Source organism: Lissotriton helveticus, chromosome 4_1, assembly GCF_964261635.1.
Source record: "Lissotriton helveticus chromosome 4_1, aLisHel1.1, whole genome shotgun sequence".
Taxonomy (NCBI): Eukaryota; Metazoa; Chordata; class Amphibia; order Caudata; family Salamandridae; genus Lissotriton; species Lissotriton helveticus.
Window position 1 is genome coordinate 1,078,819,421 of NC_136063.1, and position 14,881 is coordinate 1,078,834,301.

Consider the following 14,881-nt stretch of genomic DNA (forward strand, 5'->3'; position numbering starts at 1 on the left):
GCTTGCACATTGGTAAGGGGTAAAAGGAGGTTAAGAGAATTCCAACTTCTAAAAACATTTTCGCAGTCACTAGGTGATTGCACTGCACAGCTGACTTAATTGTCAGCTCTAATTAGAGCACTTGATAATACATATCCAGAATTCCCCACGCTTATAGTGTGTGATTCATAATATTGTGTTCAGTCTTACAATGAACACTTACACTATTGGAACCAGAATGGATTCAGAGACTCATAATGGTATACTATCAAGCACAAGCTGCTTTGGGAAAGGGTGGCAAATCTTTAAGCAAGTCTACAGGCTCATGTTATCCACACACTGAGCCATCAACGTGATGCAGGGAATTCATCAATCAATCAATCCAATCAATCAATCAATCAATCAGCATTTGTAGAGCACAGCACTGCCACCCCTAGCATTAATTGGGTGCTGGAGTGCGAGGTCTCTGTCAAAAAGCCAGGTCTTGAGTAAACAGCAGGAAGATGAACAAAACGAGAAAAAAAGGGCAAAACTGAGGGCAGAAAAATGAGCGGCCAAACAGAGGACATAAAAACGAGCAAACAGAATAGGCCAAACAGAGGGCAGAAAAAGGAGCAGAAAAGGAAAAACAGAGCAGAAGATAGCAAAAGAAAGAGCAGGAAACAAACAGAAAAAGGAAAACGGAGGGCAGAAAAAAATGAACAGAAAGGCAAAACAGGACAGAAAAACAAGCAGAAAAGGCAAAACAGAGGGCAGAAAAACAAGCAGAAGAAGACGAAACAGAGGGCAGTAAATTAGCAGAAAAAGCAAAACAGAGCAAGCAAAGAGCAGAGGAGACACAAAAGAGGGCAGCAGGTGGACAGGCTGCAGTAAGTAGTGGACTACAGGCTAGCTGGACAGGAGAAAGGTTGTAGGGGGAGCTTGTATGAGGACCTGCTCAATGTGGCACACAGCGGCCTTCGTTAAATAGGTCCTGGGGAGGGGGAGGTGTTGGGATGGTTAAAGGAGGGAAACAGCAAGAAGAGGAAAGAAATAAGCAGAAAAGTCAAAACAGAGGGCAGAAAAATGAACAAAAAAGAGGGCAAAAAAACAAGCAGAAAAAGGCAAAACAGAGCAAAAAGTGAGCAGAGGAGGCAAAAAAACAAGGGCAGCTGGCAGACAGGCAGCAGAGGGTAGCGCTCTTTAGGCAAGCTGGGCAGGAGAACTGCTGCAGGGAGATCTGGCACGAGGACCTGCTCCCATTCATTGGCTGATGAAGCCACAAAGGCAGCAGTACAAACTGCTGTCATAGCTGCAGTGACTCATTCAAAATGAGAATACATGGAGACATAATGACGACTGTCACAGCTTTGTGCTGCAGCACCCCTTACCAAAATGATTTCCAACAAAATACTCCTACCTACTGAGTGTGCAAAACATTCTGTTTGCTCGTCTTCCTGGAGTGGGGGCTAGAGTAATTCCGAAATTAGACCGCAGGCCAGATTAATCATGGCAGTACATGAGGGGCTAGCATCCGTTCACACAGGGGTGGTGGCTACAGTTTCCCTATTACTGCAATGTTACTGGTGGCCAGGTCTATATAAACAGACTAGAGACTATGGGCCAGATGTAGGGTGGCGAATACCGGTCGGTAACGGCCGATTTCGGCCATTACCGACCGGTATTTACAAATGGAGATGTAGGGGCCTTAAAATGTACAGAATCGGTATATTTACCGAATCTGTAAATCAATATGTAGGTGGCGCTGAAAACAGTGCCCCAGGCCCTTACCGATTCGTTATTTACCATGTAATACTATTGCATGGTAAATAACTAAGGCTCCCGGTTTTATGGCATTTATTTTTTTGCCATTTCCGTCTGTATTTATCCACATTTATTTTTTGGGCATTTTATCTGTATTTATCCACATTTATTTTCCCACAAGAAAAAGACGACACTGCAGCTCGTATTTTTCCACATTTATTTAAATTGACAAGAAGTGTATTTGTAGGGGGTGGGCCAAATTTTACTATTTTCGTTGGTGCATTGAAAACGACTTTTCTTGAGAAGCTATCGCCGACAGGTGTGTGTGTGTGTGGGGGGGGCAGTTCATGGGACTTTATTTCTTGTTTACTTATTTAAAAATGTATCTATTTAAAAATTATATAGACCGTATAATTGAAATTTTAAGTTTGTTTTGCCATGTCAGCATAATATCCAACTTAACTGAAACTGCACGCTCAATAAAACATTCATAAATCCGGCTGTAGTGTGGAAAAAAAACTAGGGAAAACATATTGGCTTTTCTCGACAAAGTATATAAGTCGGTCTCCTTGGACAGCTTATCTAGTCAGGCTCCCCCAGGAGGTCTCCCATGCTGTTCTCAGTTGTGAGCTCCGGTAGAACCTTCCAGTCGACCCCGGCCGACCTACTCGCCCCTCGGCTTGGGAGCCCTGGAAGAGTCCTCCAGTCGACCCCAGCTGTGTCGCTCCTCTCTTAGCCCGGGAGCTCCGGACGAATCTTCCAGTCGACCCATGCCGAGTTGTCCTCCTCTCGGCGTGGGAGCTCCGGAAGAGTCTTCCAGTCGACCCCGGCAGAGTTGTCTGCCTCTCAGCTTGGGAGTTCTGGAGGAACGCTCCAGTTTGCCCCAGCTGAACTATTCTCTTCTTAGCTCGGCAGTCTCGGGAGTATCATCCAACTGTCTCCCGCTGAGCTGCCTTTCCTCTAGTCTGGAGGCTTTGGAGAAATCTCCCAGTCGTCCCCGGCAGAACTGCTCTCCCCTTAGTCTGGGAGCTTCAGGTGAACTCTCCAATCAACCTCAGTTGAGCTGTTTCTCTTTTCCATCTTTTGAGGAGTTCTGTAAATTGGCACAGACTGTATCATCTGGCTCTCCGCTGGATCCTCTTCCGCATAAATTCTGGAAAATATTCCAGGAAGAACTTTTCTACCCTGTGTACTCTATCTGTCACCAGTCGCTTGTTACTGCGACTGTTCCAGAGAGTTGGAAGCTGGCGGTGGTCTCCCCCCTCCTGAAAAGACCTACACTCGACCCCACCTGTCTGTCAAATTACAGGCCCATCTCCCTGCTCCCTTTTCCGGTAAGATCTTGGAGAAGTTGGTCACGCTCTCTATCCAGTTTCCTAGAGGATAACACCAGGTTGGATGTGGCCCAGTTTGGGTTCCGGCCAGCGCTTGGGACGGAATCTGCGTTGGTGGCCGTGTTGGACAATCTTCGTTCGCGGGTCGACACAGGTCGGGCAGCCTTTTTAGTGTTGCTCGACATGTCGGCCACGTTCGACACGGTCAGCCACTCCACCCTCATTGAGAGACTGGAGGAGATCGGGGTTACGGGGCTGGCCAGGGACTGGTTAGTCTCATACCTCAACAACAGACAGCAGGTGGTGGCTTTGCCGCCTTTTAATTCGGATGTGCGGAAAGTTGGGCAGGGGGTACCGCAGGGTTCGGCCATCAGCCCCATATTATTCAATCTATACCTCCGCCCTCTGATCCTATTGATAAAATCTTTCGGCATCTCGGTGTTTAATTACGCTGACGATACCCAATTGGTCTTTTCTTTGGAGGGCAAAGACGCTGTCTCTTTAAAGATATTCCACCGCTGTATGACTGCCACATCGAACTGGCTGAGCTCCAACTCCCTCCAGTTTAATGGATCTAAGATGGAGGTGCTGTACTGCTCCAATGACCGTGTCCCGCGTGCACTACCGGATGATTTCTGGTCCCCTTCCTTCTCCGGGGCGGTGACTGCAGCAGAGTCTGCTCGAAATCTGGGGGTCATGTTTGGCCCCAACCTACAACTGGACCTCTTCGTCAACAAAACTGTAGCCACCTGCATGATGCTGCTTCGGATGTTGCGGAAAGTACTACTACTGCTCCCAGCGCAGGCTAGGCCAGAGGTAGTGCGGGGCCTGATCCTAAGCAGATTGGATTACTGCAACGCACTGCTCCTGGAGGCGCCTAGTACGCTGGTGGGCAAACTGCAGCGGCACCAAAATATGGCAGCTAAGCTGGCACTTTCTCGACCGTGCGCTTGGTATGGCCACAGCAATCGGCTGAAGCTCGATCTGTTATAAAAGACTTGCAGGTCTTCATCGAGACATGTACAGTAACCACATTCCATTCAGACCAGCGACCAGTGTTTGCCTCAAAGGTTTACCGGGATACCATGGGAACCTTGGGTGTGACTATGCACTACTCCTCCCCTTATAATCCCATGGGAAATTTGATAGGGGAGTGTAAAAACTGTTACTTGAAGCAGCCGTTAGCAGCTGAGTGTTAGGTTCAGGTCGTAGTTGGATCCACCACCTGTATGGGATACAGAGAGCCTTAAATATTCTGTTAAAAAGATCCATTGGTGGTTGAACTCCCTATGAAGTCATGTTTGGGGTCAAGATGTGGGTGCTGGACCTTGTTAATTCTAGTAAAGTGGTGGCGGATTGCCTTTTGATATCAGTGACAGTTTGCCTGTCTTATCGGAACTGAAAGACTTCCGGGATGAGCAAAGCAACGAGCTTGAGAAACGTTGTGCCACTGGCGAAGTGAAGATGCAATATAGCACCGGAGTATGCTGTTCTTGTAGGGTGGGGAAAGAAGACAAGGAGGCTACGTTGTTCAACACCCTTACTTAGTAGTGGAGTGTAGGTGTCTCCCAATTTGGGAAGTGGGGCCCTCACACACCCATTTGGATGTCATACTTCATCATAGGGCTTGCTCCTTGTCAAGCTGGCACTGCAATGCCTGACGGGCACCCTATGAGGGGCTCTTTGTCGGAGATCTTTTTCCCAAGTCATTGAGGTGAGGTGCGTGTGAGGGGTCTACGGGTGTAGATGTGAGGTGATGTGAGGAGAAATAAAATGGGGCGAGGTGGTGCTCCAAAATGAATTTTAATCTGCAAGCCCACTCGTCTCAATTAAAACCAGAATAGGGATACCGTCGATTATGATGATCGGAGGTGTCTATATGTGTATTGTCATGGTCAACATGTTTCTTGCCTTAAGTGTGTAAATCACTTGCCAATTCTTCAGGACCTATCTTGACGCACTATCTACACAGGTGGTTGGTTATGGAAAATGAACCAATCATTGGATTCTGACCATACTGCCCTCCAGCCCTAGGAACACGCGGCCCTCCTGTGCTGGAAGTGGACTGCTGGATGCACGTGGCCTCCGGGGATTTCTGCTGCCCTGCTGTGTGTGCTGGGGTGACACAGGTGTTACAGGGTTTTGTGCTGGAGCCTGACCCGCTGCTCCCTCCATGATGTTTAATGGAGCAACAATTATCCTCCTGGCAGGAGATGTGGCAGGTGCAGGGTGGCTCTGTGGTGGTGAGTTCTCCGGGGAGAACTGCAATGGGGGCGTCTGAAACAGAGACAGTCGGGGGGAGTGTGGAAATGTGAGGGAATGTCCAGTGTCTTCCTCATTGCCCAGGGCACTGCTGTTGTCCTCCTCCTGTGTAGGTACACTGGTGCTTGGCACTGCCACCGCACTGGCTGATGGTGCTGGAGCTGGTGCTTGAGTAGCTGCTGCTCCCCCGCCTGATGGTGCCCCTAGGTATAAAGAGGCATTTGTCAACTCAGTGCTAATGTATTACAGTCACTACCATTAAAGCATTGCACATCTCATTACAAATACTTTGATGCAGTATTACAGTTATTTTTAATATGCTTCTGCAGTGGCATTTTTTGGGTACTTTTGCTGACTACATTTAGCATGATACATTGCTCATGTCTGTTGCTAGCAGTACTGGGCTGGGGTTTGGCTGTGCAATGGGTCTAAAGGGGAGGTGTCCCGTATGGTGTGTCAAGTTGCGCATGCTTCTTACCTGTAGCTGTAGCTCGGGATGAGCTATCCAGGTCCCCAATTCCCACAACACTCGCGCTCTCAATGGTAGTGGCCACATGTTCCTCCAGGTCAGTGAGGGGTGGCGCCCGGTTCTTGCCTCCACCAGTTAGTCCAGCCTGCTTGTGTAGCTCGGCCAGTTTCCTCTTTGTGACGCCGCGGATGTCGTAGAACCTCTTTTTGAGGTCGTCCAGGCTCCTGTGGGTGACACCAACAGCGTTTACTCTTTCCCCAATTTCAATCCACAGCTTCCTCTTAGTGCTCTCTGGAACAGTGAGGGTCAGCCTTCCATACAGCTGCCTGTGTACCCTCACCACCTCCCCCACCAACACTTGCAGCTCCATGGTGATGAATTTGCTCTTCCGCTTGCGCTCAGCCTTCTGGCTCTCAGAGCTGCTTGCCATGTTTCACAGGGATCTGGATACTGCTGCTCACTGTGGCTGCTCAGCTCAGGCTGCCTCTCCAGAAAGTTCTGATGAGTTGCACCTGGCTTGCCACACCCTGTGGGGGAGGGTGCTTCCACCTCATTGGCTGATGTCATTAGTTTCAGTTTCCTTGCTCGACGAATCGGCATTTACCGATTCGGTAATTGCCGAATCGGATTTTACCGATTCGGAAACTACCGATTCGGTATTTATGACGCGTTCCTATTGGTCCTTTGGCCCATGGGGTGTATTGCTATTTCCGATTCGGTAGTTACCGATTCGGTATTGGCAGATTCTGTCTATACCGAATCGGTACTTGCCGAATCGGTGCGTATCGACTCACGATACTGAATTGTACCGATTCGGTAAAATTCCGAATTTTTTTATCTACATATCATTTACCGATTTTGAAATACCGATTCGGTATGATTCGGTATTTAAAAATCGGTAAATGCGTTTTACCTACATCGGGCCCCTAGTGTTGTGCTTCTAAGAATGTTATGATTTAGGCAGTTATCAGATATTTACTAAAAATAACTTAAATTACTTAAAATAATCACATAGACTTTTTAAGTGCATATCAATCAATTTCAATTTTTCAATTTCAAAACTCTTTATTCGGTTATTCATACAAAACAACCATAAAAGCACATTTGATAAAAACACAAATAAAATTAGAGAAATCTAAAACCACATATCTAAAAGTAACAGTCACAGTTAGTCAAGTACAGTATTAACAGCAGTTCTGAGCAATTAGCCCTCCATGCTATTTCTAAATTTTAGAGCTGATTTTAAAAAGCCAATTGCAAATAAAGTGCATTCATGACTTAGCAGCTACAAATAACAAAGTGCAGGTCTAACCTGGGTAAACTTCAGTTTTTTAAGAAGGGGCTTAAGATAAAACCTACGAGGTTTATCATAAAAAGAACAAATAAATAAAAAGTGCACCAAATCCTGCAGAGACACATTGTCGCAGCCGCAGGGCGGTAGCACTTGACCTCGGTGGCTACCTTTTGGAACAGCTAACGATAAATGCAAAAGGTCCAGACGGAACCTGGTTAACAAGAAACGGCCAAAGCCCGACATCGGCCAGGACAGATAGGGTTCCATACTTAGTGTGGTTTTCAAGACAACACATTTCCGGACACTACATTTATGTAATTCCACCTCCTCACGATACAAATGACGTGAGAGGGAGAAAGTTTTCCTCACAAACTCTACATCAGCTGTAGTAATAGCGTCTGGGCTTGAAAAGAGCTCTGGGCGCCCCAATCCGGAAAAACAGTCTTTCAAATACTTTAACCACGAGATTTTAAGCATATTATCCCAGGATAAGGCTTCTCTCAGAAGTTGGTGATTTAGAGGCAGGTCTTTGTTTAGCCAGCATTTTAACCAGCAAATTAATCATTTATGTCAGATGATATAAAAACCAACACACAATCTTAATGACACTTTAGCATGAAAAAAGTACACATGTACACTCAGTACTGCATACTTACTGAACAGAATTGTAACTGGAGAAGGAGATGAGTCCTCCGAAGGCAAGGGAGAATGAATAAAAAACCTGGGCACCAGCATCTAACCAAGTAACGGGGTTAGCCAGTTCTGCAAGCTGAGTAATGAAAAAACATAAAAAATGATTATACATTTTCAGTCCTACATTTGACATTTTTTACATTTGAACTCTTTGATTCTGTCAAAATACATCTGAATCTGTCAAAATACATTTGACAGTGTTGGTTTTGTCATTACAGTGTCATAATAGTTTGCATTTATAAATGCTAGTTTACGTACAAATGTAGTTTAGTTTAAGGAAGTGGCGATTTATTCGGCCTCTGGCCAAAAATACATAAAATCTGCTATTTACTCAATGGCAGGCAACATAGTACATAATCTCTGCTATTTTAGCCAGTGGCTGGCCAAACATCACTGTTTTTCCGGTTGAAGACTAAATAGTATAGATTATGTACTATTATGTACTATTTAACTGTCGACTGAGATAAATAGTGCACAAAAAGTCTTTATTTAGCTGGACATTAACAAAAAAAGGGACTCCTGACAAAGGCAGCGTAGTGACAATCTTGTAATGTGGTGCAGGAAGGTGTGTGAAGCATTTAAAAGTAAGTGCATGTACAAATGTATAACAAGCATTTGCAATGCAATAGGTTTCGCATTTGCGAGAGTTAAAGCTATTGGTTATTGGTATCTGTTTTGATATTTAACATATACATAAAAGGCATTGCCATTTACAATACCAATAACTTAAACTCTTGTAAATGTGTGACCTATTTTACTCAGCTGCCATTGTCCCGGGCGGCTTAGAAAGTGAAAGCACACATGGCGTGCTGAATGTTGCAGGAAAGCATGTTGTGCCTGCGGTAGGAGTAACTCATTAAAGAAAATAGTGCTTACAGACTAAATAAGACATACCGTGTAACAACAGAAGTAAAAGGGCCAGTCCTCATGGGAGGTTAAAAATGGAGGCAATGCAGTACTAAGGAGGGACTAAGAAGCCTATTAATAAATCAGGAGCCAGCATTTACAAAGGATAATGACACAAGCCAATGAAAAATATGGGAGGAGTGTGGGCAGAGCTTCAAGTCCATACTCGAATACAGCATGCCTCTCAGAGCAGCGCATGCGCTGCCCGGACTTGACCTAAAAAAAAAGAAGGTCGTGGAGCAGGCAATAATTTGACAGGAAATGGAAAATAATCTGTAGAGGAACAGGACAGGGGCCACGCTCAGTAGCACTTGTCAGAACACATTAAAAACTTAACGATATACTTCTGTTGAAGAATAGCATGGCAACGATCCTATGAGGCTATTTAAGAGATGTCTTAAAGTCTTACAGTTTACCTGTGAAACACCAAAAATTCAGAACATTCAACCATAGCTCACTGAAGTTGACACATATTCATAACATAAGAGAATAGCCATTTACATTAGAGAGGGCAAATTTTGACTAGCTGAATACACTTTATGTTCTAAATTCCGATGTCAATTTTTCATAGTATTGGCGCGAGGCCTTGCATAAATCCATTTGGTCTCCTCGAAAATAATGCTTTTAAAATTATGTTAACTGAAGGAGTACTTGTTCATATATCCTTCATGTTATATTCTACCATTAATTTGTATTATAAGTAGTTTGTGCTAGAACCAGCAATGTACATCGTCCAGCATTTACAGCCACGTGCCTTTTGTGTAAATAGGTACACGAAAATTGTACACACTGTTTCTACATCGAAGTTTAAGTACATAAAAGCTCTGCAGGGAAAATAAATGATTTTCCCATATTCGATTTTCAATTGGTACCAAAAAAAAACACGCAAAACTGTCTGGCAGACTATATCAAGCAGCCATGAATCCGGCGTGGCAATGCTCTTTCAGAAAACGCTGGCACATAAATATGTGGACGTCTGCCTGTATTTGACTTTCAGGAACAGAAAATTAAAACAATATCGTGTCGTGATGGAGAACAGCTTTCCGCCCTGCTCTGCTTGGTGCATGCCAGTAAAATATTTTTAAAGAACGCCTTATGCGTGAAAATGCGAATTCCTTCTGTTTACGTTTGCCTGTCAAGGGCAGGCTCCTCTCCAGGAGAATGAAATTACAATTCGCAGTGAATAAAAAGAGCGCAAGCGGCTAAATGGGCATGGCCCTGGTACGCATCTAGACTGTGACTGAAGCATAATGAAACCTACGACTCTTTTGTTCAGTGGGTAAGGATAAATTCAAATGCTAATCCTCGGAGGTTCTTTTGTCGTTATTAAAGTGAGTGTCAAGCTCAGCGCAGTATTTTTTCTATTCTGTTCTTTCCTTAAACTACTCTCGGCCCAGGCCAGGACTACTTCCCTAGACCACTTTTCATGGCGTCTTGGTTTAATCCTTATTATGTCTGTGGCACAAAATGGCCGCCTGTCATTTATTGACCAAGGCCCGGCCGCCCCCTGCCTTTTACTGCTCCCATCCTCTCATACAAAGTGCTAATACAGTGCGGGGCGGGATGAACGACAGAACAAGGCAGCTGCAAATGAAAATCACCCCAGGGAAGGTTACAACGAGATAAAGTTTTCGACAATAAGATTCCAGAGACTGCTGACTGGGGGTAAAGCTCAATATTTTAGTCTCTGTACAAATTTGCTTCAATCTTATACAACTCCCATGCAGCCGCGTCCACAGCTGCACGCTGTCAACAACAAACACATCTATTTCCGTCAGTCCTGCTGATGCTACGAGAAAAGTGTCGGAGCATAAGACATGCACAGATGCGGAGTCTCACCTGAGCCTGGCACTGCCCTCCGTTTGGCCCCGCTAACTTAATATCGTTGTTACGCAGCTATGGGTCTCCTGGCAGAGAGCTGGCTCTGGGCAGAAAGCCTCCTTTCCAGCCCATCTGACAACTCCAATCCTAGAAGCATCCAGGGCCCAATTAAGAAGACACATCTTATCAAGGAGCTTATTTTGCATAACAGAATACAAATGACGAATACAAATTTAATGTTTAATAACTTAGTACAAAGAGGGCTGTTGATATAGAAAGCCCGGGATTTGTATGGGCGCTGTCAGGCTCGTGATAAAACTGTTATATAGGAACACTTGGCAAACAAGTCAGGTCCCGGGCCGTGCTGTGATTGGCTGACGTCACGGGGGTGTCCCGGGCCGGCAGCCAATCACAGCGCGGCCCAGGACAAAGGGGCCGGGCTTAAAAAAACACCGCGAAACGCCCCCGAATCGCGTTTTCAAGAGAAAGCGTGATTGACAGCCTCTGTCTCCCAATGGCTAGCCTCCATTTATGGAGCTAGCCAATGGTAGACAGAGGCTGAACCAAAGTACATATGTAGGATCATGAGGTTTCGCCATGGGCGGAGCAACTGCGTATGCAGTTGCAACGCCCAGGGCGAAACCTAAAAACAAGAATATGAGTTACCCTTACAGTGGTATAACATTAGAATAACAAATGTAGAACTCTAACTTTTGCTTTAGGAGCTTCATCTTATCCACATAGATATTTTGTGGCATAGTCAGGGAGTATTCGGATATCGGCACAATGGCTCAAAATTTATATCAGGGAATGTGTTCATCCCTCTTAAGAATATATTGTTTTTTTTTTAAGTTCATGTTTTTCCTTTTGATGATTTTTAAGGGCTGGGCTTATCTTGGCCCTCCTCTGGAGGCCTATGTTTTGGGCTTCTTTTTATGGAGAAAGTGGTTGCCAAGTATTTCAGACCTGTTAACACAGCAGCAGCCAACAAGCAAACAGCGAGTGCAGAGAGACAGATGGCGTCTGTGCCACAGACGGAGGGCAACTGGTGCTTAGGGACAGGAAACATTGGGATACTTTCTAGACGTCAGTTGGGTGAGATGCAGTAATAGGGCCAGTAGCTCAGGGGAAGTGAAAGCAGGTTGCTAGGATGTGCTAAGCAACGCAGGTTAAACTAATACATTTCAGTTCATGTGCCTACTTCAATGCACTGAAATGCTATGTCACTCCTATTTGGTAGCGCCTGTCTTGTTTTGCAATGCTTGAGGAGCTGGCAGAATGGCAATCTATCAGAGAGCGCAAACTCTGGGAGGTTGAAAAGGGTCGGGGAACTGATCTTGTCCTCACTAGATTACTGAGAATGATAGCCACCTTCTATAAATGACGTATCCGGGCATGTCATCCAAATCTGGGGTAAGGGCAAGGATGGTAGGATTACAGTGTGAGAAGTTGGCCTGGTATATGATGTTCACTATTCTAGTGAGCACCTTGCACCAGTCCAAACAACCCTTATGGTGATGGTTGTAAAGTCAACCTTATAGACCAGCTATCCTAGTGGTAGCATGGACAAAGCAGTCTTAGGCTAAACTCAAGAGGGCATGTGAAGCCAGCTGTTTTACCATATGCAATCCCTTTAATACCAAATGAAAGGACACCACACAGGATATATATATAAAATATATATGTATTTATTACTAAATTAATCCTCTGAACTCTTTATGAGGTCAGAGGCACAAGCACATAACAAGATACTTAATAAACATACAATAAGTTGCACAAAAGACAGTAATGCCCTAGGGGCACTTCAAACCATATACTAAAATAGTGGTATAAGAACCACGTCACAAACAAAGGAAAGGCCTAGGGCCTGGATAATCGCTGGGGCTACACTGTACTACCAAAGGATAGGAAGCAGGAGGCCCACGGGATGCGCGTGCAGTGTCTTTACACGCAGGCGAGTTACCATGGAGTTAGAATGGGAACGAAAGAAATGGAAACTAGTTATTTTAGGACACTTCCGGATGGATAGGGAAAAGCTTCTTGAAACTAGGACACTAGGATAGTCAATACCCACAGGAGTACCGAAATACTCGCGTTACCTCACCCACAGGAAGCGGGTGCACAGGTGTCAAAGTGTGTCGGGTTTCGTCGCTGATCCCTATGGAGCCTTGGAGAAAGATGCTGCAGGCGACCAGGAGAGAAGTGTCAGGTTGGATCCAAGGGTGGATCGAGAATGAAGAGTACCTGAAAGCAGAGGGGACAGAGTCTGGGTCACTAGCCAGTGACCAGGAAGTAACCAGGAAGGAACCAGGCAATGTCGGGATGCGATCAGGTGATGTCATGAAGCTTGTCTCTGCAGCCACGTGGACCGGGAGGTGTCGACAACAACCAGGCGCCGGATACGGACTGTCCCACGAATGCTCTCACTGTCGGCGGTGTCGGCTTCCGGATTGGAGTCAACAAGCCTTGACAAAGGCAACCCACACAGGAATCAAAGATAGCTTCTTGGTCAGACCAGCAAGGTCTGAGAGGCTTTTCTTTTTCAGGGAAGCAAGGGCCAGTCTGAAGCAACCAGACCAGTGGTGCAGATTCAAGGTTTCGTCGTCACAGAGGCCACTAGCCAACGGGCAAGTGACCGGACAGATGCGTCGAGCAGGAAAATGCAGAGGGTTCCCACGCAGAACTCGTGGATTGTGGAGGGCTGATCTTCGGTGCAGATGGTGCTCGGGGCTGGGGCTTCTCAATCCCTAATGCACAACTTTGTGGGTGCCTGAGAAGTTGCACGGAAAGCAATTCGCTGGCTTTCCAAGATGGCTGGTCCCATGTCTCTCGTCGCATCCACGGGTCTCAGCTCTGCTGTGACTGTGGATCGGGCTGTTGGAAGTCTGGAAGTCCAGGTCTTGTCAGACTCTGTGCTCGGGCTCCAGCGGGAGCCTCGACAAAGAAAACTGTTGATCGCTTGATGGTGCCTGCTTGCACAGGGTGGTCCCTTCTTGACCACAAGGGAGATTCTTCAGTCGTCTTCTTGCAAAGTAGATCGTCGGAGGTCCAGAGTTTCATTTCAGAGTTTCAGTCAGGATAAATCTAAAGTCTTGGGACTCAGCTCCTACTATATACCACATTTAGGGGCTGGATTACCTGCTAGGTCCCTCCTATGGGTGGGACCCAGGAAGGGGGTGGTTACACCCCTTTCCCTTTGTCCAGTTTCGTGCCAGAGCTGGGGCTGGAGTTCCCCAGCACCGGTTTGAACTGGACTATGCATGGGACACCTTGTGTGCCCCAGGCAGTGTCTCATTTCATTCAGCCCTCCCTGCCCCAATACACTATGGCCTGTCTGGGGTGGTGCTAGCACCTCCCAAGACAGGAAACCTATTGTCCAAGCCTCCCTCGCTGGGAGGACTCCCAGCAGCAGGAGGTCAGACTTGTTTCTGTGGCAGCAGCGTCCATTTTGTGATGCTGGGGCTCTGGTTAACTTTAACCGGGATTAGTAGGAACAACATGTCTTCTCCCTCTAAAAGGGTGGAATGCTACCCCCGTCACCAGAACTGGCGAGGGGGTAGTATTCCAAAGCGTATGACACCTTACACAACATGTTTTGATAAAACCAAACCAAAGTTAGCATTTAACCGCGAGGTTCATAATGCACTTAAGAGTATATGGTATGGCTATATCCTAGAACAGCTATAAGGACATGGTTCCGAATGCTTCAGACAAGCTCAGCTTATGCTACAGCCTCATCTCACATAAAACCAAGCACTCTGCTTCCAGGATTGTTAAGGCCTGCCATAGGAGTGACTTATAGGTATATATGTGTCTAGATATAAGGGTAGATATAGGAATACTATCTATATCTAAGCAAGGGGTGATTACACAACCTTGCCCCAGCTGAGTGATCAGCCAGTTGTGTCAGTTTGGATGGCCAGCCAGGGGTGGCAAAATATATGCTGCAGCCCATGGTAGGCCTTGGGTGCACCTATTCCCTGGGTACCTATGGTACACTATACAGGGGCTCACAAGAGTGACCCAATATCCAATTGGGTATGTACCTAAGGTACATGGAGTCCATTTTATAGAGAAAGCAGATAGACTGGGGCCCTGATTAGCAGGATCGCAAGCCAGCTAAACACAAGGCAAAAAATCTGGGGTAACCATAGTCAGGTATCCACCTTCCTACATACAGTTAGTGGGCTGGACACTGACATTATCATTTATATATATGATTAGTCTTTCATGAGAGGCAACCAAACACATCGTCATGTACATTTTGAAAGCATAATTCCCATTTTATCACTGCTTTCTTTTCCAACCCTCATTAACCCCTTTGCTGCGGCAGCAATTCCGCCACAGCGCCTGGGGGAGGAGGGGCCACGCGGCGCTCCC

The 14,881-nt window shown here is 46.1% G+C and overlaps 1 protein-coding gene across 7 annotated transcripts in view; it reads right to left on the bottom strand.

Annotated features, from left to right (window-relative positions):
* LOC144828987 (sodium-dependent neutral amino acid transporter B(0)AT1-like) overlaps positions 1-14,881 on the bottom strand; it is a 1,274,746-nt gene that overhangs the window by 706,482 nt on the left and 553,383 nt on the right. For 5 of the 7 annotated variants that reach the window (XM_078687667.1, XM_078687664.1, XM_078687665.1 and 2 more), the window contains one exon: positions 7,738-7,850. In XM_078687667.1, the coding sequence (XP_078543793.1) occupies positions 7,738-7,850 (113 nt within the window). Of the gene's footprint in view, positions 1-1,922; positions 5,522-5,796; positions 6,012-7,737; positions 7,851-14,881 lie in introns of those variants that run through there. The other 2 variants (XM_078687670.1, XM_078687666.1) reach the window with 1 other exon arrangement.